The following is a 25,888-nucleotide window of genomic DNA, read 5'->3' as shown; positions in this document are numbered from 1 at the left end:
CTCTTAACTTCCACTAAGCAGCCAATTAAGACGTATTATCAATCAGGCCTACTGCATTGCTGGGGCTTGCACAGAAGTAGAAAAGCACTGTGCTGCAATATCTATATTTCTGTTGTCAGTTGAATAGTATCTCCCTTCATTAAACCTATCAAGTGTTCCCTTTGATCATGCAACCAAGGCCAGAAGACAGATCTGTTCCTGGAACAGTGTGCGCCTGCCAAGTTGCTCTCGAGACCGGCTTCAACCTCCTCCATTGATTTTCCACCAAGCTGCGACCATTCATTGTTTGTGACATTCTCCTGTCGCCTCTTTAACACCCTTCAACCAAATCAATTTCATATTTTTGTCAATGCCTTGCAAGAGGATGAGCCCAATGGAAAGGGACTTCACATGATTTAGCATTTCGATTTTCTGCAACAGTTTTATCTGCAGTTTTTACAAGACTTATAAAGCTGGCACTACGTGTTCATTTAAGGACATATAATAGAGAGGAGGAAAAATGTGCTGTCGTTTGCCACAAGCTACCCATAGTCCTCTAAACCACCTCTCTAAAGAAATGGTTAATGGAAAAAGGTGATTAAAAACATGTCAATTCTACGAGACACATTATTTGTGTATGTGGAACCGAAAAACAACTAATGTTTTATTTAATAATTTAAAAAACAAATAGTCCTAGATTTGAACCAAAATGCTAATTAACAAACTAGCTGAAGGTAATAAATACTTGTATTATGACTAGAATGCACTTATGTTGTATGCTTTACATTGTAGGAATTGTTTTTTATCTTCAGTTTTTCTCCCTCATCTCAGCGTATGCCATATCGCTTTGTCCTCTATTCTAGTATTGATACCAGAGTCAAAATGACGACAATAATAACAAAACTGACCTTGACTTTCAGCATTAATTTTAAGAGTACTATTTGATAACAATATTAACTGCAGCCATAATGAGATGAATATTCCCTATTTAGCGTGGACAGCATTAGGACAAATTCCGAGGGGAGAGCTGCCTGCTCCAGATACATGCTGGTCACTCTTAGTTGTCAAAGCTGATTTATTGCCTCCTAGCTATTCAGTTTCCCATTTTGTCCTCGTCATATCCCCGACTCATGATCATTCTGCGCTGACCCTTGTAGGGCAGGAAGGGAATATTGATAAAACAATTATCATTTGATTTTCCATTTCAATTACGGATTGGAGAAGGCAAAAAGAAAAAGATTGCAGCATTGATTTTTTTCCCTACCTTACAACAGGAAAGAGCCTGGCTTTGATGGGATGCTTTGTTGACATGAGCTTTCTACATCTCCTTTTCTGTTGCAGTTGTAAAGGCTATACTTCATGGCCTGTTCACAAATTAGGTACAAAGGTTTCATAGGGACCAGTGATGGTCTTTTAAAATGCAACAGGGTGGCAATCATAAAGGTACAGAGCGGTTACACGTTTACCATTTGAAAATCTCAAACAAAATCTATACCCAATTTCTGTCCTACTCTATAGGCAACGGGTTTGATGGCTACCTTCTCCACCAGCAGATTCTGCCTGCGATGGGATGAGCTGCTCTCCATGAGGGAGCACCATGTTCACACCACTGCTGACCTGAGGTGAATCTGTGCCTGGTTCTCTGGAGGCCAGGGGCCCTAGAGGTCAGGGCACTTTGTCAGTGACACCATTCCCTCCTCTCCCCCATCCTGATTGTCTGCCAGTGAGTATTTGTCACTCAGAAATGACAACACAGCTGCATCATACTAGTATTCCCCATGGCACTGACACAATACCTCCTCAACATGGGGCTGAGCTATGGTTGAGAGGCTACACTGTGAACAGACCAGACAAGAGAGCCTAATGTATTCCAATAAGAACTAAACAAATAAAGGCTGTAGGCTGCTGCAGGCATTTGAGTGCAAATTATGAATGACTGAATCTTCTGTCATACATAATGTAAATGTACAGTACCAGACAAAAGTTTGGACACTTACTCATTAAAGGGTTTTTCTTTATATTTACTATTTTCTACATTGTAGACTAATAGTGAAGAGATAAAAACAATGAAATAACACATATGGAATCATGTCGTAACCAAAAAAGTGTTAAACAAATGAAAATATATTTTAGATTTTAGATTCTTCAAAGTAGACACCCTTTCCTTGATGACAGCTTTGTACACTTTTGGCATTCTCTCAACCAGCTTCATGAGGAAGGCTTTTCCAACAGTCTTGAAGGAGTTCCCACATATGCTGAGCACTTATTGGCTTCTTTTGTTTCCCTCTGCGGTCCGGTGGGTTGAGGTTGGGTGATTGTGGAGGACAGCTCATCTGATGCAGCATGCCATCACTCTTCTCCTTGGTCAAATAGCCCTTACACAGCCTGGAGGTGCGTTTTGAGTCCTTTTCCTGTTGAAAAACAAATGATAGTCCCACTAAGCACAAACCAGATGGGATGGAGTATCACTGCAGAATGCTGGGGTAGCCATGCTGGTTAAGTGTGCCTTGAATTCAAAATAAATCCCAGACAGCGTCATCAGCAAAACACCTCCACACATCTCACCTCCTCCTCCATGCTTCACGGTGGGAACTGCACATGCGGAGATCATCTGTTCACCTACTTTGCGTCTCACAAAGACACGGTGGTTGGAACCGAAAATCTCAAATTTGGAGTCATCAGACCAAAGGACAGATTTCCACTGGTCTAATGTCCAATGTTGCTCATGTTTCTTGGCCCAAGCAAGTCTCTTCTTATTAGTGGTGACCTTTAAGAGTGGTTTCTTTGCACAATTCAACCATGAAAGCCTGATTCACACAGTCTCCTCTGAACAGTTGATGTTGAGATGTGTGTTACTCGAACTCCGTAAAGCACTTATTTGGGCTGCAATCTGAGGTGCAATTAATAACCGATTTCTGAGGATGCTAACTCTAATGAACTTCTCTCCTGTAGCAAAGGTAACTGGGTCTTCCATTCCTGTGGCAGTACTCATGAGAGCCAGTTTCATCATAGCGCTTGATGGTTATTGTGACTGCACTTGAAGAAACATTAAAAGTTATTGAAATGTTCCGTATTGACTGACCTTCATCTGTACAAACAATAGTACGCAAGTATAAACACCATGGGACCATGCAGCCGTCACACCGCTTAGGAAGGAGACGCGTTCTGTCTCTTAAAGATGAACATACTTTGATGCGAAAAGTGCAAATCCATCCCAGAACAACAGCAAAGGACCTTGTGAAGATGCAGGAGGAAACAGGTACAAAAGTATCTATTTCCACAATAAAACGAGTCCTATATCGACAGCAAGGAAGAAGCCACTGCTCAAAAACCGCCATAAAAAAGCCAGACTACGGTTTGCAACTGCACATGGGGACAAAGATCGTACTTTTTGGAGAAATGTCCTCTGGTCTGATGAAACAAAAATAGAACTGTTTGGCCATAATGACCATCGTTATGTTTGGAGGAAAAAGGGGGAGGCTTGCAAGCCAAAGAACACCATCCCAACCATGAAGCACGGGGGTGGCAGCATCATGTTGTGTGGTGTGTTTTGCTGCAGGAGGGAATGGTGCACTTCACAAAATAAATGGCATCATGAGGGAAGAAAATTATGTGAATATATTGAAGCAACATTTCAAGACATCAGTCAGGAAGTTAAAGCTTGGTCGCAAATGGGTCTTCCAATGACCCCAAGAATACTTCCAAAGTTGTGGCAAAATGGCTTAAGGACAACAAAGTCAAGGTATTGGAGTGGCCATCACAAAGCCCTGACCTCAATCTCATAGAAATTTGTGGGCAGAACTGAAAAAGTGTGTGTGAGCAAGGAGGCCTACAAACCTGACTCAGTTACACCAGCTCTGTCAGGAGGAATGGGCCAAAATTCACCCAACTTGTTGTGGGAAGCTTGTGGAAGGCTACCCAAAACGTATGACCCAAGTTAAACAATTTAAAGTCAATGCTACTGAATACTAATTGAGTGTATGTTTTGTAAGTCGCTCTGGATAAGAGCGTCTGCTAAATGACTTAAATGTAAATGTAAACTTCTGACCCACAAGGACTGTGATGAAAGAAATAAAAGCTGAAATAAATCACGCTCTCTACTAATATTCTGACATTTCACATTCTTAAAATAAAGTGGTGATCCTAACTGACCTAAGACAGGGAATTTTTTCTCTGATTAAATGTCAGGAATTGTGAAAAACTGAGTTTAAATGTATTTGGCTAAGGTGTATGTAAACTTCCGACTTCAACTGTTAACTTCTGACTTCAACTGTATGTGTTATTTCATAGTTTCCATGTCTTCACTATTATTCTACAATGTAAAAAATGTAATAAATAAAAACCCTGGAATGATTAGGTGTGTCCAAACTTTTGACTGGTACCGTATATAAAATGTCATAAAATTCAACAGAAAAGCATGAAGTACATACAGAAGAAATGGGTGACACAGGTATGAAATGCTGACTTTCATGTGCATTGAGCAAGCCATGTCAAATGAATGAATTACCATATAAAGTAAATAGATCACTCCGTAAATTATTTGGAACATTGGTAATGGGTTAAGACCTAATGGGAATCCTGGTAAAATAGCCTTCAGGGAGTCTGGGAAAATATGCCTCAGTGAAGTGGCCGGCACCAGGCCAAAACTCTGTGTAGAGTGGAAGGGGAGGAGCAGAGCAGACTTCACAGAGATGGCAGGAGAGTGTGAGAGAAAAAAGGGGGACTGGAGAGAGAGAGAGAGAGAGAGAGAGAGAGAGCGAGAGAGAGAGAGAGAGAGAGAAAGAGAGAAAGAGAGAGTGGAAGAGAGTGAGGGCGAGAGACTGTTCTAAGAATCTTCACCCATGGATGATGTTAAGTTCCAGTGTTGAGCATAATCGTGTAAAAACGCTGAAGACTTGAAAGGTGATGATAATGCTATTGCTGGCCGGTGATCCAGCACGGTCACAGGCAGCAGCAGCAAGGCACCCAGTGCTCTACAACCTCCTATACTGCAGTTCGCTTCAGCGCACACAGTAGCTCCAGGGGAATTCACATGGCTAACCTTAAGGAAGTTTGGCTTTGATCAAAGTTTAGCGTTAGCATGATTGGGCTGCCTCCTGCAGATCCGGCCAGGGGATCAGGGGATGAAGCCTGGGCTAAGATCTGTTCCCAAAGCTCCAGTGCACCCTTCCAAAACAGGATTATGTTTGGCAATTAAGGTAATGAACTGGATAACGTAAGAGCGCATAATGATCCACTTTATCCCGATCCATTGCGGTGCCTCTCCTACTTCTTCCAACACGTTTACCACTCTATCACAACTGATACTAGGAGGGCTTGACATGTCTCTAACTAAGGACTTCCCTATCCTGTACTACACAGTATTCATCAAACTATGATCATCGTAATTGGTATTCTCACTTATGACACACAGAATTATATCACAAGTGCTGAAACACAAACATTGTCCAGCGTGAGCATCTATAAAATAACACTTCCTTGTAGACTGTGTTCATCAGCAGGGGTGAAACACAGCAGCCCTTGTTCAGAGAGCGGCCAACAAGGAAAGGCCATGGAGAGAGCAGAGGGGCAGACAGAAGAGACAGAGGAGAAAGAAAAGAAGACCTCCAGTAGGGAGAGAGGTAGTGCTTCCAGGGCATACGATGTGTGTGTGTGTGCATTAGTGTGAAAGATAGAGCCCTGTGTCCATCTGTGTCACTGAGAGTGCCCATGCTCTCGTTCCCCAATTCAACCTCCCACCTCATCAATGCACAACTTGTCTGATCGCTCCCTTTTCATTTGAACACATTATCTAGCCCCAAATTTCACTTCAATCTCACCTCATCTCTCCATACTACATTAACCCCTGGCAATTGCCTTCCAAATGACCCCATTAGGCTGTAATTGCCTCAGCAGGCCTGCTCCCTCGCTTGTAATTCTGTGCAGCTCACCCACCAGACGTTACCCAGGCATTGTTTCATGTTCTGGCTCCCATCAGCGAGTTCAGCCGCTGACCCCCCTCCATCGGGGCCGGAGCCGCCGCTCTACTCACCGACCGCTAGCTAACAGTGGCACTGTCAGACGACTACTACTACCCCCACCACGCCACAGTGAGCTCACTCACACTGGAGGCGCCATGCAGTCACTTCCTCCTCAATGACCAGACTCACAGCCAATTTCACAACCTTGCAGACAATACAGGAGCCACTAATACAGGGCCAATGAATCTGAACTTCAACTTAGACTACCTCATACTCATTAACTATTTCAGTATTATACTCCATTTATGATACCTGGCGATGGAAATATGCTATGGAAGTGTGATGTAATCTCTTTTCGAATCAAATCAAATTGTATTTGTCACATGCTTCGTAAACAACAGGTGTAGACAGCGAAATGCTTACTGATGGCCCCTCCCAACAATGCAGAGACAAAGAACATGGAGAAATAATAGAAAAATATAACAAAAGTAATAATAAATACACAATGAGTAACGATAACTTGGCAATGTACAAGGTGTACCAGTACCGAGTCAATGTGCAGGGTACAACGTTACATCTGTGCCTATATCAGCTATATGGAAGATGGAAATCAAGAAACAAAGCCCAGATATTCATGCGATGTGTTCAGTATTAAACATAGAAGGTGAATGGTGTGGTATTTGTGCATTAACAGCCAATGAGCTAACAATCCATTTTTGCCTTCAGTATTAATCAGGTTTGTGTTGGGAGAGAGTGCAGCCAGCAGTGACACCCGCCATGGCACCTCCCAACATCGCATCACCTTTCATGTTCCCACCAGGGAGCTTGTGTCAGGACTGCTCAACTTTTTTGACGAGGGCCTCCATGGGTAACTAACGTGCAAATGCAGATGGGTGGTGAAAGCGATCCTGACAGTGATGTATTGCAACTGGTTGCAGGTGTCAAAAAGAAGAGAGAGTCTTTGCCAGCCATTGGCTGTATATGTGTGTGTGTGTGTGTGTGTGTGTGTGTGTGTGTGTGTGTGTGTGTAGAAGGGGTTATGGTGGAGTAGGACTGATACCCTATTTACCATCCCCTCCCCTCTTAGCCACCATGTCCACACTGCCTCCCATAACTGGTTCATTACCCCATCACAGCCCTCCTCTCCTCCCATCACAAACCCCTCTCTCCTATGCTCTCTCTCTCTGTGGAAAGATACTGCACTGTTACCTGCTGTCTCACTATGCTTGTTAACAGCACTACTCAGCTAACAGCCTATTTCACCTCAATATCCATATATTTGCCTTTTGAATACTGAAAACAGAGAATGACAAATAAATACTTCAGGACTGTTGTAAAAAGCAATATAGCCTCACTGTAGAGGCTATACACCACAGGTGTCAAACTCAATCCACGGGGGGCCGAGTGTCTGCGGGTTTTCGCTCCTCCCTTGTACTTGATTGATGAATTAACATCACTAATTAGTTAGGAACTCCCCACACCTGGTTGTCTAGGGCTTTATTGAAAGGAAAAAACAAAAACCTGCAGACACTAGACCCTCCGTGGAATGAGTTTGACACCCCTGCTATACACTATAACATATTGTGGTGAAGTTCTACATAAGTATATTCAACCAATCCACCCAATACACTACACAGCACACACATTCATACAGTGTAAACACACAAACATTCACAAGTCGTTTATATCCATTTCATTGTTTCTGTTTTCAAATAGCTCATTTAATTTCATTCGTTTCCTTAGCAAACTGTTCCCTCGGAATATCAAGGTGTTTTTTGTTGCAAAGCTCTAACTGATCCAGGGGGATTTGGTTCCAACAGCCTGTCTCTCCCTGGCCTTTCAACACAAAACTCTGTGCTCCAATCAAAATGAACCACCAGGGACCCCCCTCCCCTCCCCCCCGAGCTATGCCTGCTCCAACTGCTGTGATACCAGCCTCTCTGCCATTGATCGCAGAGTATCGCAAAGAGCATGCATGCTAGTATTAGCAGAGAACAAAGGCCTGTGCTGCCTTGTAAAACTACTGCACACGATAAGTGCATCTAAGTTCTCAAATGTTTATCTCTTCTCCAAAGAATAAAAGAAACAGATGACTATTAAAGAGGTTACCTATGTTTTCACACTAGTCACAACTAATCTTTTTACTGAAAAAATTTGTGAAATTTTTATGGTTTATAATTGACTTGTCATATATGATAATAATGTGTATATACAGTATGTAATACATATAAAATGTTTTTGTGTGATGACATTGTATGCACTGTAATTGCTTTTATTATGCACAATGTAATTTCAGGCACTGAATACATGAAATTAAATACAGTTTTATTGATCTATAAACTGACACAAATCAAGGAAATCTAATAAATTATAATTGGGATAAATCACAATTAACCCATGGCAAACTCAGTTACTGGTCCACCACTGACATAATGCTAATTACTTTTGAAAAACGGTGTAATTCTTCCTGGAAAAGTTTAAAAATAACTCTTCTATAAATACAGTATGTGCTCGTTTATTTAATCAAAGGCTAATTTACTTCTGACAGAGAGTAAATTCCACTATTTTCTGTGAGCCTCTTAAAAATTGCCATCATTTTTAATTAATTCTTAATTAAAATATATTACACCACAGCTTCTACCCATCTCTCTTGATATTCTAACATAATCAATTCAGAACCATTTACATATCATTAATTAAAAGCTTTCCTCTCTCATCCTTAAAATCATAATGAGGGCCTATTCCACATGAACAACATATAAGGTAGAACATAACAATGCTGTGTAGGATGGATGTCAGATTCAACAATGTGTCCTCCATCTCTGGTTTTCTGGAGAGCTTTTTCTCATTCTAAAGTTAACTAAAATGTTATAGCGTACATTTAAAGCACTGGAGACCTATGAGTAAAACATCATAATGTTTATAAATCACTATCAGAATTGTCCAAAAAGTAAACCCATTGCTCCCAATTTTGCAATTCAAAGAAAGGGGAGATGAAACTAATTACATATATTTATAATGCAAAAAGAATTGACAGCTCAATATCAGTAGTCCGGCATTTTACTGTATAATGAATTGTGCAGTAAAAAAACTGCAGTGTATTCATTAGCCAGGCTTTAAAAACGCTGCCACATTTCACATATCTCTCCATCTTGAGCTCTCTCTTCAGGAAGAGTAATAATATGCCGAGGATCAGGCATATCCTGAATTTTATCGTCAGTCTCTCACAGGTGCTCCAGCATTACTTGTCACGACTGCATGTCTGGGTCTTCTGCACGTCAGATAAAAATTGCTGCACTTGGTGTTTCGGCAGCCTGACAGCAATTTATTTGAATGTTTTGTCACAATGGTCGGTGGTGCATTTTGTGATGGGCTGCCTGCACACTAGAATGGCAACAGCTCATACCATTCTGACACACACATGCCCGTGTGCACCACACACACACACACACGTACACTGTAGTGCTCTCACAAGTCCTGTCAAATGAGCCAAATGGCCAGTGAGGAGGTGACACCGTTTTTAATGACTTATCCACAACCCACACTCCGGTATGTCTTATATCCAACCATCAAAACCACAAAAATGACAGATTTGTGCAAAATAAATTGAGTCAAAGACACATTGACATGTTCTACCAATGTAAGGCTATGAGACAATAATCAACACAAGAATGTTTGTGTGTTATATAGCCTCAGTCATTGTTGAATAGTAGTATTGAGCAGCTCTAGCAGGTGAAGATCATCAGTCTCTCTGCACCTCTGGGTTGTACAAACACCTTTACCCTCATAAGTATAGGCCCATGCTCAATTACATGTCTGTAAAGTCATACCCATGAAGAGAATTATAAACAAAACATACTGCAGTCTCACCCTCACACACTCTTAACAACACATGCCCAAAGCAAGGTAGCTGGCACACACATGCACACACACACAGACATATACAGCCAGCTTGAACATTGCTGTACAGCAATCTGAAACCACAAACTCAAGTCTCTAAGAGCAATAAACAGAGTAGGTTGAATGTAATTGGCATTTCGTTCCACCATGTGAACTGTTCTTGGCTTACAGCCTGGTCAAACACGGTGGCTTTATGTAAATAGAAAAGAATGATCATTTTCAAGAATTAGAAACAATATATGTGGAGATGAAGTTGTTGTGGCTAGTAAAAAACAAGAAAGGATGCATGTCATTAAACTATTATGTATTGGATTCACACCTAAATGAAATATTTAACTTACTTTACATTACAACTTGAAAGCCAAAATAGTTTAACACAAGACTGTCACCAAATGTCAAGATCGTTGTTGACTTGGAAACTGACATGAATATGTTGTCTCTATTTTAGGATAGGTACTTATCTTTCACTTGCCAGAATAGCCCTGTGTCATAGGCTGGCTGTGCCTACAACTACATCATGTAAATCAAATGAATCTTATGATTATGGAATAAAAAATGAGCACACACAGGATAGTCAGTAAGTTAATGAAATCCTCTGAAAGACAGGAACTCTATTTTAACACTGTGATAATTAAAGTACTGCACAGTTGTAATTTACAGCCCTCGCTTAATTGCATAGGAAAAGTAAAATGGGAAAGGTCTATGAGGAGATTAAAATGGTGTGTGTGTGTGTGCAAGCGTGCATGCGTGTGTATTTCTGCTCTTGATGCCAGGCTGTAGCCTTAACAAGGGATTTCCATGCACCTAAACAACAAGATTATATATTTTAGCATCATGGAATCAATCAAAGATTAGGTAATGAAATATGTACTGTCCTATTTTTTTCTGCTACCAGGCCCTTTGACAAATCGAGTACAATCCAAAATCTCCATAAATCACTATTACAGACAAGTATATCATCACCACCGCATATATCTTCCCCAGCCTGACCCGTAGAGTAATGAGAAAAGGCCTAGACTATCTTGTCTGATTAATTAATTCAAAATGTCGGCTGTTATTCAAATGTGAGGCTGCTATTTGAATAAGACTTGACAGCAATGTCTGAAGAAATCATTTCTGGTTTGTGAGGCTGCTGCTGCATTACTGATGATGGCTTATGAAAATGTTAGAAGCAGGGAGTATTTTCTCCCTCTACGCCGCTTCTCTCCCCCTCTCTCTCACCTCTTTAGTCATGATAGCTCGGAGAAGTATGTCATTACTTCAACCCGTTCACAATTAGGGCTCTTAGCACTTATTTTCACAGTCCTCAGTGTTTTTGCATTCCCTCCCACAGCCAGTCCAGATCTACAGGGCAGTGCTTTGGCTCCACAAGAGACATGCTGGCAGAGAGCGAGGGCATGGTTTTTACAACCGCAGCTCCCCCACTGCTGACAGCCACTGCTGCCAAAGTGACACACACTGTTTGGCTTTCCCACGTTCATACAGATCTTCATCTTGATCACACAACTAATCACAATTACTCCTCATTCGGATTTCCCAGCATCGCTCGCTTTAGCTCACCATACTAAATTATAGATGAGGTACACTACTAAATTATCACAGGTGTACAGCCAAGAATTGTAAAACGCCTCACTCTATGGCATGGTTTTTCCCTAAGCCTTGTTTCTGATCTTTACTGAAGGTTTGGGGAAAGCGGCGGAGACAGATAGAGTGGGGGTGGGGAGGAGAGAGGATGGAGGAATCGGAGCCCGTGGGTCTACGTGCATGAGGCTGGTGCACACCACTCTATCGCTTCTCTCATCAAGCAAGGATTCTAATCAGGGCTCGGGAGATATAAGACGCTCAGTCATTAAATAAATTAACTCTGCCACTCCATGCTCTCCTTCAGCACCCGGGAGGCCAGGCCATGCTCGGCATACTTACAGACAGAGGCACCAAGCGCCCTCGAAACCAAGCCTTCACACCGGGACCTGACAGGCTGGCTGACTCGCGCACACGCACCCACACACGCACACACCATGTTAGGGTTTATTTTTCATTATTTAGAGAAAGAGGGGAACCACGCCTTCTGTCCTAACACAGCTATGTTTACCCACGCATGGGAGGCCTCTCAATTTACATAATTATCTTCAAAGTCCAAAAGCAAAATGGGGACATTACAGTACAAAATACAGACTGACATGTGCAGCAACTTACTATATAGAAAGGTAAAAGGGGATACCTAGTCAGTTGTACAACTGAATGCATTCAACTGAAATGGTGTCTTCCGCATTTAACCCAACCCCTCTGAATCAGAGAGGTGCGGGGGGCTGCCTTAATCGACATCCACGTCTTAGGCGCCCGGGGAACACTGGGTTAACTGCCTTGCTCAGGGGCAGAACGACATATTTTTCCCTTGTCAGCTCGGGGATTCGATCCAACAACCTTTTAGTTACTGTGCCAAGGTTTAAATAGTCAACAAACCCCTGCAACTATGCTGATTCATTGACTTTATGAGATCTTGTTGATGTGGGCTTTGAGTCTTAGTACACTGCAGTACAAATCATCAACAGGAAACAACTGAAATGATGAATGGTGAGACAGTAACTGTTCAGATCACTGAGAACCAAAATAAAAGCTGACATTGTCTTCCTACACACCCATCTGAGAGCAGAGATAGACCCTTATGAGGCTTAGTGATTGACTGTTTAAAACGTTGATGTTTCTGCTGCTTGCATAAACTCCTACCTTCCACAGTAGTACGAGGGGAAAAAAGGCTACCTAAATATGTATCAATCATTCTGAAAGAGCTAGTGTTTATTTGAGAAGCAGAAGTGAGAGAAATACTCTGTGTCAGCAAAATGTCTGTTGTCAAAACTTGCTCTTTGAATTTTCACTGCAATGTGCAGATGCACATGTACTTAGAAATCGGTTACAAGGCGCCTGGTATCATCCTAATGCATGCTTTAATTCCACTTCACTTAGAAATGAAATACCTAGGAAGGTGGACAAGACATTAGTGAAAGTAAGGCCTGAAAAGAAGGGTCTGGGGATCTCTTTGGCAGACAGGATTAAATATTAATGTGTCTCCTGCTAGGACACAACAGATACTCATATCATGGCTACTGCACATCAGTTCATTGTGTTCACACATTGGGCCCTGAATCGTTCACTTTCAGAAAAGCCTCAATGTTGAAGATGTTAAAGGCCCAGTGCAGTCAAAAATGTGATTTCCTGTGTTTTATATATATTTCCACACTATGAGGTTGGAATGATACTGTCCAATTGTAAAAGTGTTGATAATGGCATTTTAGTGTATGAGCTGTTTGAAAAGACCGCTTGAAATTTCAGCCTGTTCTGGTGGGATGGAGTTTTGGCAGTAAAAAGTGAATAGACCAACAAGAAAGACAGTTCATACTCTTTGCAAATAACAGCTAGTTTTCTGTTTTTCCCTACCCACTCAGACCTATCCGCGACAGTACTAGCTACATTCTTGTTTGAGAAAATGTTCTTCGCCAAGAAGCAATTTTTTAAAACCATTTTAATTGAACACAATCACAGTAAGATACGCAATTGTTACCCAGAAATAATTTGAGATAAAAATGGCTGCATCGGACCTTTAAATAAAATGTATGTTGGTAATTTCAAAAACACAGATACTATGAAAAAGCACATTGTCATCATTATTTTTTTACAACATTGAATATATCTTATTTTAGTTTTCTGTTCCTTTTCCAAGTGCACAGACATCATAAATAATTTTGATATATGGATATAGGTTGCCAACATGTCATTTAACTTGTTTATAATATCTATAGACATATAGTAAAGATGTTAAGTGAATCTGATAATCAAATGAAACATACATTTGTGAATAACTGTTAGATTGTAATATTAGTAATTATCTATATCAGTAGGTGCTTTTCGTTTCCTATGTACTTCCTAACAGCGATAACTCCAAGGAAGACTGAGTACTCCCACCAGCTTGCTACTGGACAGGATAGGTCCACTCCCAAATCAGGGGAGCGGACCCATCCTAAATTCATTAGGAGGGACCATCCAATCCCCCACCGCCTTCCTCTTGTGGAAAAACGGGAAAGAAAAACAGCAGTAATGTACTCTGGGTGACATCCACTTTCTAAAGAGAAGAGAAACCAGCCTCTTTTGCTTTTCAATCCCCATCAAAGTGGAGTAAGAGGAGGGACAGCGTTCCCCGACTCGCCGTCATTAATCATGACTTTCTGGGAGCAAGCGCGTATTAATTTCTGTCATCCCAAACATCATTGCATATTGTTATGGCACGGCTTAGTCCTCATTCACCACCAGACGTTACCCGCTTGTCCTGGCTGAGGGAAGACTATGACGGTGTGGCTATGTTCAGAGCAAGAGGCCTTTATCCTTGGGGCTCTGACACCAATTAAGCCATTTCACCAAGAGAGGAAAACAGGACCTGCCGTTTCACTTTAACATGAGCCATCACCTAGCCTTTGGCCACTTGCCATCTTTCCGTTGCTTCAGCCCACAAAAATGAACTTCAAGGAAGAAAAGGAAAGGTACATTTAGAGTAGTCTTATACATTCACCAACCCATAAGAAAATATGATGATAGAAGTGGAGGGGTTTTCAGTCCCATGTATATTGTTTTAGGAGTAAAGATAGTAAATCTGAATCACTCAATAATATAAGGTTTCTCTGTGTTCAACACCAGGAGCCAATAAGTTGCCTTTAAAAACACAAATACAAGGCCATCAAGGAGTTTCAGTGAAATGATTGATGCTCTGTTCTATCTGACCTGGCAAATATTCGAAATGTTCTATTCTCATTTTAATGTTAAGTAAAAAAGACTATCAATTGATAAACAATCTCTGTCCCTAATAATAGTTAATAATGCAAGGTAGTACCATTTAGTGATGACTTCAAAACTGGCCATACAGATGCCTTCAGACATTTACATCTGCTTTTAAGTTTTTAATGTTGCCTTTTGGCAGGCAGCAGAGTGGGGCTTGTCAGGGCAGGGGCAGAATAATGCAAGGTTTGGTATGAATTAAATATTAGAAATCTTAACACAGCAGCCAATAAGAATTATTTGCCTTATTAAAGCAGCAGAAGACGCTGATTAAATTTTCATTGCATTGCAGTCTTTTTCCCATTTCTGCCTTCAATATATCATTGTAATGTATGAACCGTGTGGAACAATGGCTTGTGGAACAATAGAAAAAGGGACTTAATTTCAGATGAACAAATAGAGAACTTTAGAAAACATCTTTTGTGAAAACAATACATGTGATAAGGGCAGAAATAGACAACAACAACACATTGTTCTGTTTTCTAGAATAGCTACATAACGTTATTCAACATTGTGTAGTGTGTGTGTGATAACATGGATAATGATCTGAAGCCTTGCAATGTTGAAATGTTAGAACTGTTCAAATAAAATCTGTAAATCTAATAATCTAGATGAAATTGAAAATGCCAACACTTCTCTGAATGATAAATGATCACCTGTAAGAGTTCCATTCACTATACCCTGTTATGTATTACATGGATAATATGATATGTATCATCAAACCTCTAAAGATGAGTCAGTCAATCATAAAATAGATCAACACCAAAACAAATAACATCAAAATTTATTTCCTGGAAACAGCAGAGGGGCCCCTCTTTACTAAAAAAACATTCTGCCATGTTGGTTGTCCACATTTAATGTGTATGGGGAGTAAATGAACATCAGGCATCTATTGCCCCATGAGAAAATATCTTCTCTGAAACACTGGAGCTAATGAAATGGGGACCTATAAATAGCAGTATCATTACCGAGAGAGGACTTGCTTTGTACCAGTCTCTCCATCTGACACTCTTTATACTAATAACGCTCTATGGTAATATTGTTCCACCATCTAATGATACTGCGTTAAAACATTAAGACCAGGATTGGACTCAGATAATGAAACTCTATAGGAAACATCCGGTAACCAAACCTTTGCTCTGTTTCTAGTTGTATCATTCTTATTACTGTGTAACAGTCTGCCCATTGCATTGGTCCAGTGTCTCTGTTACCTGACCTGATCTGTGATTAGCTCTTACTCAATCAATATCACTTATCGCTCCTTAAGATACATTCAGACCATTCCTCAATGGGCTTGAACTAAATAGTACCTACACAAATCTAGCATACTAATGTATACTTATGAAAACGTCAATAAATAAACATAAAACTAATTGATTTAACAGAATTACTCGCTGTCAAATCTATATCAGACAGGAACCGTCCAACGAGGTGAGCATATTTTGCTGTAGTACATATGGGACATAAACACCATGGTGGTTGGATGGCTTTTCAAGCTTTTATGCTTTCTGACAAAATTATTGATGACAACACATCACAAATAGTACTTATGTCATATACATGTCAGGGGAAAAGCATAAAATATTGAAAACAGCTGTGGCTGGCTTAACATTCACTTCTTTGAATGAAAATGTAATGTTTCATACTGAGCACAATTTGGTTAACCTGCAAAGAATAGCTGACAAGTCAAAGGTGATATCGAATTCATCAGCCGGTCTCTTTCTGGTCTGAAGGGCCCACAACTCCGGTAATATATTAGAGGAGACGCCTTGCTAACAGATGCCAGGGCCCTGATGGAGAACAAGCTACCTCCATGTTCCAAAAATGTCTCCAACATGAACATAAAGCACCAGGTGGCCCACGGGGGAAACATTATGACATCTGACCTCTGGAGAGGAGGGCCTAGCTTTAAGCAACGATCACAGGGAAATAAATGTGTTCAAAAATAAATGATGATCAGCTCTACAGGGGTTGAACATCTTGAATTAACTAACACGACAGACAAACGTATTCCCATTGACAAAAATAAGTTTAGTAGCCAACTGAATTAATAAACTCCAATGAAATTCCAATAACAGAATTCTGTCTATCAGGTAATATTCTACATGTTCATATTCACTGTATTTTCTTGAATAACAAAGAATGGAGCAAACCGAACGATCTGAGGTAGAAGGTAATTAAATGAAACATGAGCTCATCTCCAGAGTTGGGGGTGGGGGTGCAGGGACCACATTTGTTAAATGAGATTAGCAAATATAAGACAATGTCATTGATACCCAGACTGGGTCAATGTGGGAGGAGCCTTTCTTCCTGATGGATGAGGCTGAACAATACTGAGGAGGATCTGAGAGATTTATTCTAATTTTCTTTTCTATTATTCATCACGCTTCAGCAGCATGTTGGTTCAGGTGGGATACTCTGTTTGGTTAGCTGAGAGAGGGACCAGAACACTGAGGATAATGGAGTGCACAGAAAGCAAGCAAGGGCCATGCTGCTCCAAGCTTTACCGATGTCAAACGTTTCAATCAAGCCTTCCCTTTTGCATCCCAAGCAGCCTCTCCTGGCTGCCACCGCCTGAAGATAACTATTTCACCAACTTTGTCATGCCTAATTAACAACTACTCAGATGTACAATTGAGAAATGTTGCAATTAACCTACTAAAATATTGTTGGAGGATGCACATTTGTGTGCCAGTTGCCATAAAGACTAATTTGTATAATGTATGGGCAAAAATACAATTATGGGCTGCTGTTCGCACAGGAGCCCACAGAAAACGCTTCCAGCTATAGAAGAGGTAGCGAGAGAGGCAAGCATAAGATGGGGTCTGTGTGAGTACAGATGGAGGGTCATCACCACCAGCAGGTTATCGTACCAAAGCACCTCATTCAGATCAGAATTAGATTCAGGTGCTGCTACACTGTAGCAGTCAGGAAAACAAAATACGACAAATACTGGGAGAATGTGAACATATGGCATTCCAGATTTCCCTCCCCATCGATACTGATACGCACCCCACTTTTTCTATTTTCTCTCTTTATCATATGCTTTTTTTCTCTGCTGTTAGGAGAAAGCAGGGGATTTGGGAGCTGCTTAGATAACCTCCCCATCTTCCCAATCCCCTGCCCGCTGCAGAGGAAGCACAAGTAGCCCTGCCATTGAGACGGCCAGGAACCCAGCTGTGAGCGAGCCATTCTGCCGAGCGCTATCTAGTCACTGCAGCCGCATCACTGAGGCACTCTCGAACAAAAAGCATCCAAAGTCAATTGTCTGTCTGTTGAAAGGCTTTCTGTTCCACGGCATACATTGACTGTGGTATTTTGCACAAATCAACACTATAAAAAGCAAAGGGTAAAGAACAAGGCAGTCTTCACAAATATTGACTTTTGATCTTGGGCCATGGTAAGGATTGTAACATTGCTAACTTCATTGTTTTCTCAATTTAATATAACTATAATCATAATATTCATAATAATCATAATGGCATGTCAAATTAACAACAAACTAGATTTAGGGGTCTCATTAACTCTTTATCAGGGAGCCTTAAAATGAATGTTCCCTAAAGGTTTGACAAATGTTTACACCCTCAATCCTAACTATATTTACTCAAGGTAATGCTTTTAGTCAGCCTTGCACGTGGTTAATTACAACCTCAATCTGAAATTTACTCAGCCAGTCCACTGTTCATAACCACAGCGTGCACATAGATGAACTAACAGACAAATACTGTGGCATGTTCAGCAGTGGCATCAGCAGTGTGAGGAGGCTAACATGTAGGCTAACGCTACCCCCCTAGTCAGATACTGTAACTAGTCTCTCTAATCCACTGCTCTACACACTAGATCTGGGCATTTATCAGCCTGAGCCTCTTGCAATCTCCTACCTCTCCAGACCAGACCTCCCATTTCTGAACTTGATGAGTCAAAGGTCATGAAAACAACAAGTCAATATACAGCCAGGAGGAGTGCAGTGCAGCTGAGAGAGCTGTGGAGAGGACTAAGCCTCTGTGGCGCGCTGTGATTTAGCCTGTAATAGTTTTCTGTAATCTCTTTCTATTGATTAAACCTCACATCAAAGAGGAATGCTTTTGCAGAACCTTTCCTTTTCCTGGTCAGAAATACCATATGGAGGTAATCTTTCACCTTTGTTATTCTTGCTGCTCCCGCTGCTGATGCGAGCCTCTCTTCCAGGGCAAGAGAGAGGAGAGGAGAGGAGAGAAAACAAACCCAGCACAGAGAAACAACTGCAAAACCCATCTGATTAGCACTGAGATCTCATGCCCGATGCACTGTATGTCTTCCTCAAGCTACAGTAAAAAAAAAAAAAAAGTCAGCAAACGTATCTTTTTAGAGTTTACTTTTCTTTATCTACCCCTGACATGCTGGGCACAATTCAGAAGAGGTGTGGACAAAAGGAATGTGTCGAAGAACAAACAAGTGTCATCATTTGCAGATTGCTGGTATCAAACATGACGAGTGAGAGAGAAAATAAACAATGGACAATAAAAAGGTAAAGAATTGTAGCAGTTTCAGCAATATCTCACATTCAGCTCATTGAAATGCAAAAACAAGAGAAAGTGAAAAGACAAACCCCTCCTGCTAAAAAACACTCAATTTACTGACAGGCAAATGACTTCATGCTGCCACTTAATCTAATGTCTTGCATAATGCCCCCTAATTAGCATATCAAAGTGAATTAATATTTCTAGGGCATTAGCAATGAGGAAATCTGCTTTGGGTCTACAATAAGAGTAAGAAGAGTGCCAAAAATCCTCTGAACACTACAAATAATCTGTTTACCAGTCAAGTGCATCCCACTTTCTTTCCCAACCACACAACACGGGCTACTGAGCCCCCCCCCACCGCCATGCACCAAGTTCCCTAGTGAGTTTCTGAGATTCTAGGTGGGTTAAAATGGCCTTCTTATTTCTAACATACATATGAATGTAAAAAAAACAGAATGCTCTGCACAGTATTGAAGCATATACTGTAAACATAAAGTAGTTACAGCCGTAGTTGAATTGCTGCACTGCTGTCAAATTCATGGTTGGATATGGTTTTCCCCGGATGGGATCATTGGGTGGCTAAATGACATTGAGATTATGTGCCAGTGAACAGACATGAAAGGAGCAAACAATCCCTCTGTATGATGCCACGGGGGCATGTGAATGACCCACAGTGGGAGAGAAAAACTGTTTGGTTATGAAGGCCACCAGACCAGCTGAGCTCTGTCAATGGCTAAGAGGGGGAAGGCTGTGAATCCAAACCGCAGATTAACCACATGCACACTCACAGATACACACACACGCACACAGACACACTCTCTCACACACACAGAGATATATACACATACACACACACAGACAGACACACACATCACCCATTACCTCTTCAAACAGATGTAAATCCAAGTATGTTTGCTGTCATTGTTTACATGGCTACAATACAAACACTTCAGGTTTGATTTAGCCTGTTTCTATTTACACCTGGTACAATGTGATCCAAGAATAATAATAAGCATTTTATATTTTCGAAGATTTCTCTCTCCTTACATGTACATTGTATTAATTACATTTAATTGTATTATGAAACTACTGATACAGTTTTATTATGTATCTATTGATATAGTATAATCAAATAAAGCACTGATTACAATGAGATCAATAATGTCCATATGTCAAAAAACACACACACACATCTCAATTCCAAACTAAAACTGGATTTAAATTCTCAATAGTAAAAACAAAGACTTTACAGCTACTCCCAGACTTCACACAGCACACAAAACACATACTGATCAGAGGGACTAGGATAGAGAAAATCCAGCATTGCTACACACAGGCTTTTCCAAATTGAGTGCTCAAACAAAGTAGCACAGAAGCACAGTATATTGTTTACTGGTTTAGTTCTTGTGGAAAATGACAATGAAACAAAGACCATCAAAGGGATTAAAGAAGATTACAACAACTGGAATAGTAAACAAGCTCATTTAAATAATTAGCATATTTAGAGACTCTATTTCTTATGCATAATTAATTAGATATTTCATGTAATATAAAATATAAAAATGTCAAAAGTAATCCAATATGTGCCCACGGAAATAAGTTCTACAGGTGGGGTTTAGATCTGAAAGCGTGTAGGGATACATGCATATCGTGTGTGTTGATACTAATGCATGGATTAATCTATGATGCACACTCATACAGTATAAAACATACAGTATACTCACAGTCGCTCACACATCGTTACATAGAGCTAAAACATCCAGTGATCATGTTTCCCCTTTTTCTTACACAATCACTCTCTCACTTTCCCACTTTCTTCTCGACAGGCATAAAGAATACCTCAAGTAGGCTAGGCAGCCAAGAGGGCCCTTCTCCTGCCCCTGCGGACACCTCCTGTGGCCGAGAAGTTCATTAAGTTTTATGATCTCACCCAAGTCACTTCTGGTTATAAGCCACATAAAGGCCATGAATCTGACACCTCGTCACTATTTTAAAGCAGTAGCAAATTAATGTCATTTAAGGGGTTTCTGTATGATAGGCAACTTTCAACTGGGTTTAAGAGTTTACCGGTATTTGACAACTGTCATCCCTCTCTCTCTCACTCTTTTAAAGGATACCAAAATGCAAAACGTGGACATGACCAACATGTAGGGGAAAATGCCAAACACTTGCACCACTGTTGTAATCCTGTCTTTTGTAGTCATAAACGACTGGAACTTGACATAGTATGATTTACCATTGGTATCGAAGATCACTATTCACTAGCGAGAGTAAAGTGGACAGCTTATAATGCTTCTGCAACAGCTTGATATAGAATAAAACATTTCCATAACTTGAAATGATTTAAATGTTAAATGCATAAAATAAAGTCTTAAGGAAATAGTTAAATATTGTGGACAAAAATAAAGAGCCTCTGCCTATTACACTGTATAAAGTATCCCCCAGAAAGTCAGCCACACACCCTTTAGCAATGAATCAACAGCCATATTATTAATAGGTTTTCATATAGGCCGTCAATGTAAATAAGAATTTGTTCTTAACTGACTTGCCTAGTTAAATAAAGGTTACATTAAATATTACAAATATATACACTTGCAATACTGAAAATGTTAATTTTGTATATTGCATTGCAGTACAAACACATCTTTGTAATAGGTTTATATGTGAGAAGTTGACTAGCACTAACCTCCTTTTGGCTCGTCAACATTTTCAGAAGTATCCTATCCACAAAAAATACCTTCTCCAATAGCGTGGGCGTAAAATCATAGTATTTGGTGCCATATCCAAAAGTGATATATTTATTAGGACCATATGATATGCATCTGGCCTTGCAACGACTGGTCTAGGCTACCTACCCTAACAAAAGCGTATTCAAGATGCACACCATCACATCACTGACTGTAGCATGTGGTTCGTGTCTTCTTATGAGCTTATCCTTTTGGCAAAACTCTCAGGCCCACTAGAAAGACTTTGGGCAAAAAAACAGAAATGAAAATGTGCATTATAATAAAATAGTGTTCAATCGATGTATGGTGTTTGATTTGCTGTGATGTCAGGATTGCATGGCATTGCGACGCACAAGAACGATGCATAAGACAGGTTGCACAATTAGTATGCTAACCTTAGTAGCTTGTGGATTTATCATGGTTAGAATTTGAAAAAGGTTATCTTAAAGTAGCATTGTTCCACAATTGTTCACTCATGCGCTCGCGCAGACTGGCATGCACAAACTCTCTCACACAGCCTATACACACAATAGGGTTGTTTGGGGGAAGCCTATTTAACTTTTTGAGTTTAACTCATCATCTTGTAGGCTACTAAGGATGACCAAACCAATCTTCTGTTCTAAAAAATATACCAATCTTAAATCATGTCCTATTTTCTAACAATATATTAACCCTCATACAGTTACTCCTTCGTAGGCTACCCATTTGTATTAGGAAATTAATATTAATGTGGGCAAGAGACTGGTTCTAAAATCTGTGTCCCCACATGCTGGGCAGATATTTGAATATTATGTTTTCTACTAGGCTACACAATGCTCTTATATATACTTTCCACAGTTTCATTGCACTTAGCTTGTCACGTTAGAAACGGCTGGCTCTATTGATCGTCTGAATGCTTTATGTGCGTTACAGAAGGCAACAATGGTTAGACTCGTGCCAATAATGCCAATAGTGATCCATCCTGTGGACAGCAAACCTCATTAAGCACGAGATTACGATCTAACTGACTAAATATAGGATTAATAATTACCATCACTGTTGGCTATACTTTCCATTTTAATAAAACACGAGATTCATGGCGCAGAAACGGCTCATATAATGCGCATGGTGTGGTGTAGCCTAATAAGACCAAAGCCAGTGAATGTCCTTTATTTATGATAAGATATGGAGGAATGTTATGCACCTCATTGTCCATTCCATCCCTATGTAACCATCGGATAACAACCCTATATTAATTTTTACATGAGAGCACCGATACCTTTTTGCGGAGATCTGCAGATGCTTCTCAAAGGCTGTAACGTTAACCTGAATTTTCCCATTTAAAATGTCCTAACAGACGGGAGCTGATTCTGTCTCCCGCTTGATAACTTCGGATAAGGCTGCCTACGGGGAGAGTAAAGATGGCGGTGTGCAAATGCGTTGGGGCTCAGCAATGTTGCCTATTGATACAGTCCTCCTGTTGTTAAATCTTCCACTTTAATGTGAAGTCTTACCTGTTTTCTCTTTGATCTCGCAGAGGACGCTGAAGAGTGCAGGTTTCATTCTGTGGCAGTTCAGTCCATGTTTCCTGTTTCAGTTTGAGACAAGAACCAACATTGAAATATAGTCACTATAACACCTCAGTTGTTAGAACTTTTAAGATAATGTGTCTTTGTTCTTTACAATAACTTCGAGGTCTTGCTCATTTTGCACATGTTGACATGCATCTCAAAGTTGTAGCATAAACAGTGATTTGTCAACACGAATGACGATGGATGCATTGTTTGTTGAAATGCTAACTATTTTGCAAGACTTCAAAGTTTGTTTAAAAAAAGTTTATTTGTAGAAAATTCACAATTTACACTAAGAGTGTAGGCCTACATTCAAAATTGTTGCTATTGGTAAAGAATTTACCATGGAATTAAATGTGGACATTAGCCAACGTTATTTTTAAATATCAGGAGTTACTGTGAAACAGTACTTTACAAATACGCATCAATGTTTACAAGAGCCCCAACCTACCAATTCGCAACATTATATGTAAATGCAATGTAAAGCCTGCACTTTGCACATAAAAGTTTTTTTTGCCTCCACACAGCCAGAAGCAAGTTTCAAAACTATTAGAATTACTGGATGACAGGTGTTAACTTTTTAATCTACATTGGCCGCTGCAAATAATTTTGACCATGGGATTGCCATATGGATCAGCATTTTATAGACAGCCTTTTATTACATGGATGTTAATGTTAATTAGCTATAGTGAGTAATGGTGCGTAAAGTGTTTTGTAAAGAAAACATATAAATGAACCAACTTTGCTTGCGCCTCGTCCAGACTTTGGTCAGTAATGGTCATTATTTGATGCAGAATGTCACCGATATCTTGTTTTCTCCCATCATCTATCCCATCGTGTCCATGTGGAGGCGGCAGTGCCATGCCTCCTTGTATCGAGTGGCCAGCCAAGCTGACACCGCCGAGAGCCTGCATGATCCGGGCTTGTTCGTCCATAGTCAGCCGAAACAGAATCAATGCACGAAGCCACAGAAATGGAAACTTGGCTTGAAAAACTCACATACAAAAAAACAACTACAACGTGTGTTGCGTTAGAGAGCTGTATATTGGTGATATTGCGTTTACGCGTAGCCTATAAGAAAAAAATAATAGGCTAACGTTAGCTGAGTACCAGTAATGATATCAATATCGCGTGTCCAAGTAATCACTTTCTTGCAATCTTCCTTCTTTATGCACGGTCCGAAGTGTGAGTATCTATAAATGTTTTTGTCCGAAAATGCATAAGCTATAATTGTTCAAAACTTATTTGTCAAAATGACAGCCGCTGTCCCTCGTATCCTGCAGGGGTCCTCTTGTCAAATCGTCTTTCTCTTTTGAGTTGACGACTTGTGTATGATTGCTCCTTGCTGATCTGTAATTTATTAGTCGTCTTCTTTTGATTATGTTTCCTCGTACAATTCCTCTTGAAAATGTTCAAATCCCCATTATTGTCAGCAGGAAACAAAATATCCAGTGAAAATTAAATATAAACATGTGAATGAAAATATAAAAAAAATAAGACTTAGGTAGTAAATTAGTAGGCCTACCTGCTACCTGTAAATGTATTGCAATTATTTAAAAAAATGTTTTGCATTAGTGGAAAAATTATAGAAAAAAATAAGAGCGAGAAATTAATTAGGCTACACGCTGTAAAGCGATGCGCAAAAATATCTGCCTGCTGAAATTTATGAGCGCGAGCCTCTGCCTCTGTGTGCTTTATGTTGTTTGATGGCAGAGGTAGTGAGCGATTGAAAGTGTGCCAATGCCACTCACTCAGTGCAAACGTGTCAGAACAAGAGCTGGAGAAAAAAAAGACAACATCGAAATACAAATGCACGCTCCGCCCATCAGAGGAGGGGTCTATATTCTTGTCACTTCTCTGGAACCCCGAAAGCTAAAATTCAAGTGCATTGCTTGAGATGGTGATTATAATGACCAAATAACGGTGTAGTTCCACTTGTCTTATGCCTCACGAGTGCACGTGCACCAAAGTACTGTCATTCCACACATAATAAAAATGTGCATGTTACAAACAAAATAAAATGCATAGGCCTAATCAGATGTTTATATAGTTTAATACAGAACTGATAATGAACTGCACAGACTTTTTGCTTTTCATGGCTATGGTATAGTCATCTCTACCAAGCCGAGGCTCATAGGGTAGGCAAACAGTAAACATGTTTATAATATTGGAAATAAACCACTTCGACCAATCAATGCTGTGTTTGAATGCGACTGACGACCAGAGTGTCCTATTGCTGGCAGATGCATGGTCCTGAAAGCCCACCCATCATATCCTCTACTTTCACTGTGCTTGAACAAAATGATAGAAACTTCTGATTGGTCGTTGCTATGGGTGACATGCATTGCACAGGCAGGCAGCACTGCTCAGCGCTCCCCTGCAGTTGCTATGGCAGCAGACAAGTTGTTGAGCTGGATGCAAGGCTACAACATTTAAGCGTCATATAC

At 40.3% G+C, this 25,888-nt stretch overlaps 1 protein-coding gene across 10 annotated transcripts in view; it reads right to left on the bottom strand.

Annotated features, from left to right (window-relative positions):
• The window catches only part of pbx3b (pre-B-cell leukemia homeobox 3b), an 85,078-nt gene extending 59,673 nt beyond the window's left edge, over positions 1-25,405 (bottom strand). For 2 of the 10 annotated variants that reach the window (XM_029717228.1, XM_029717225.1), the window contains exons 1-2: positions 24,183-25,405; positions 23,385-23,464 (exon numbers count right to left, since the gene is read on the bottom strand). In XM_029717228.1, the coding sequence (XP_029573088.1) occupies positions 23,385-23,464; positions 24,183-24,376 (274 nt within the window). In that variant the 5' untranslated portion in view covers positions 24,377-25,405. The remainder of the gene's footprint in view (positions 1-23,384; positions 23,465-24,182) is intronic. The other 8 variants (XM_029717223.1, XM_029717232.1, XM_029717224.1 and 5 more) reach the window with 5 other exon arrangements.
• Between the last annotated feature and the right edge of the window lie 483 nt (positions 25,406-25,888).

This window comes from Salmo trutta, chromosome 27, assembly GCF_901001165.1.
Source record: "Salmo trutta chromosome 27, fSalTru1.1, whole genome shotgun sequence".
Taxonomy (NCBI): domain Eukaryota; kingdom Metazoa; phylum Chordata; class Actinopteri; order Salmoniformes; family Salmonidae; genus Salmo; species Salmo trutta.
This window is presented reverse-complemented; position numbering and strand designations above follow the sequence as displayed.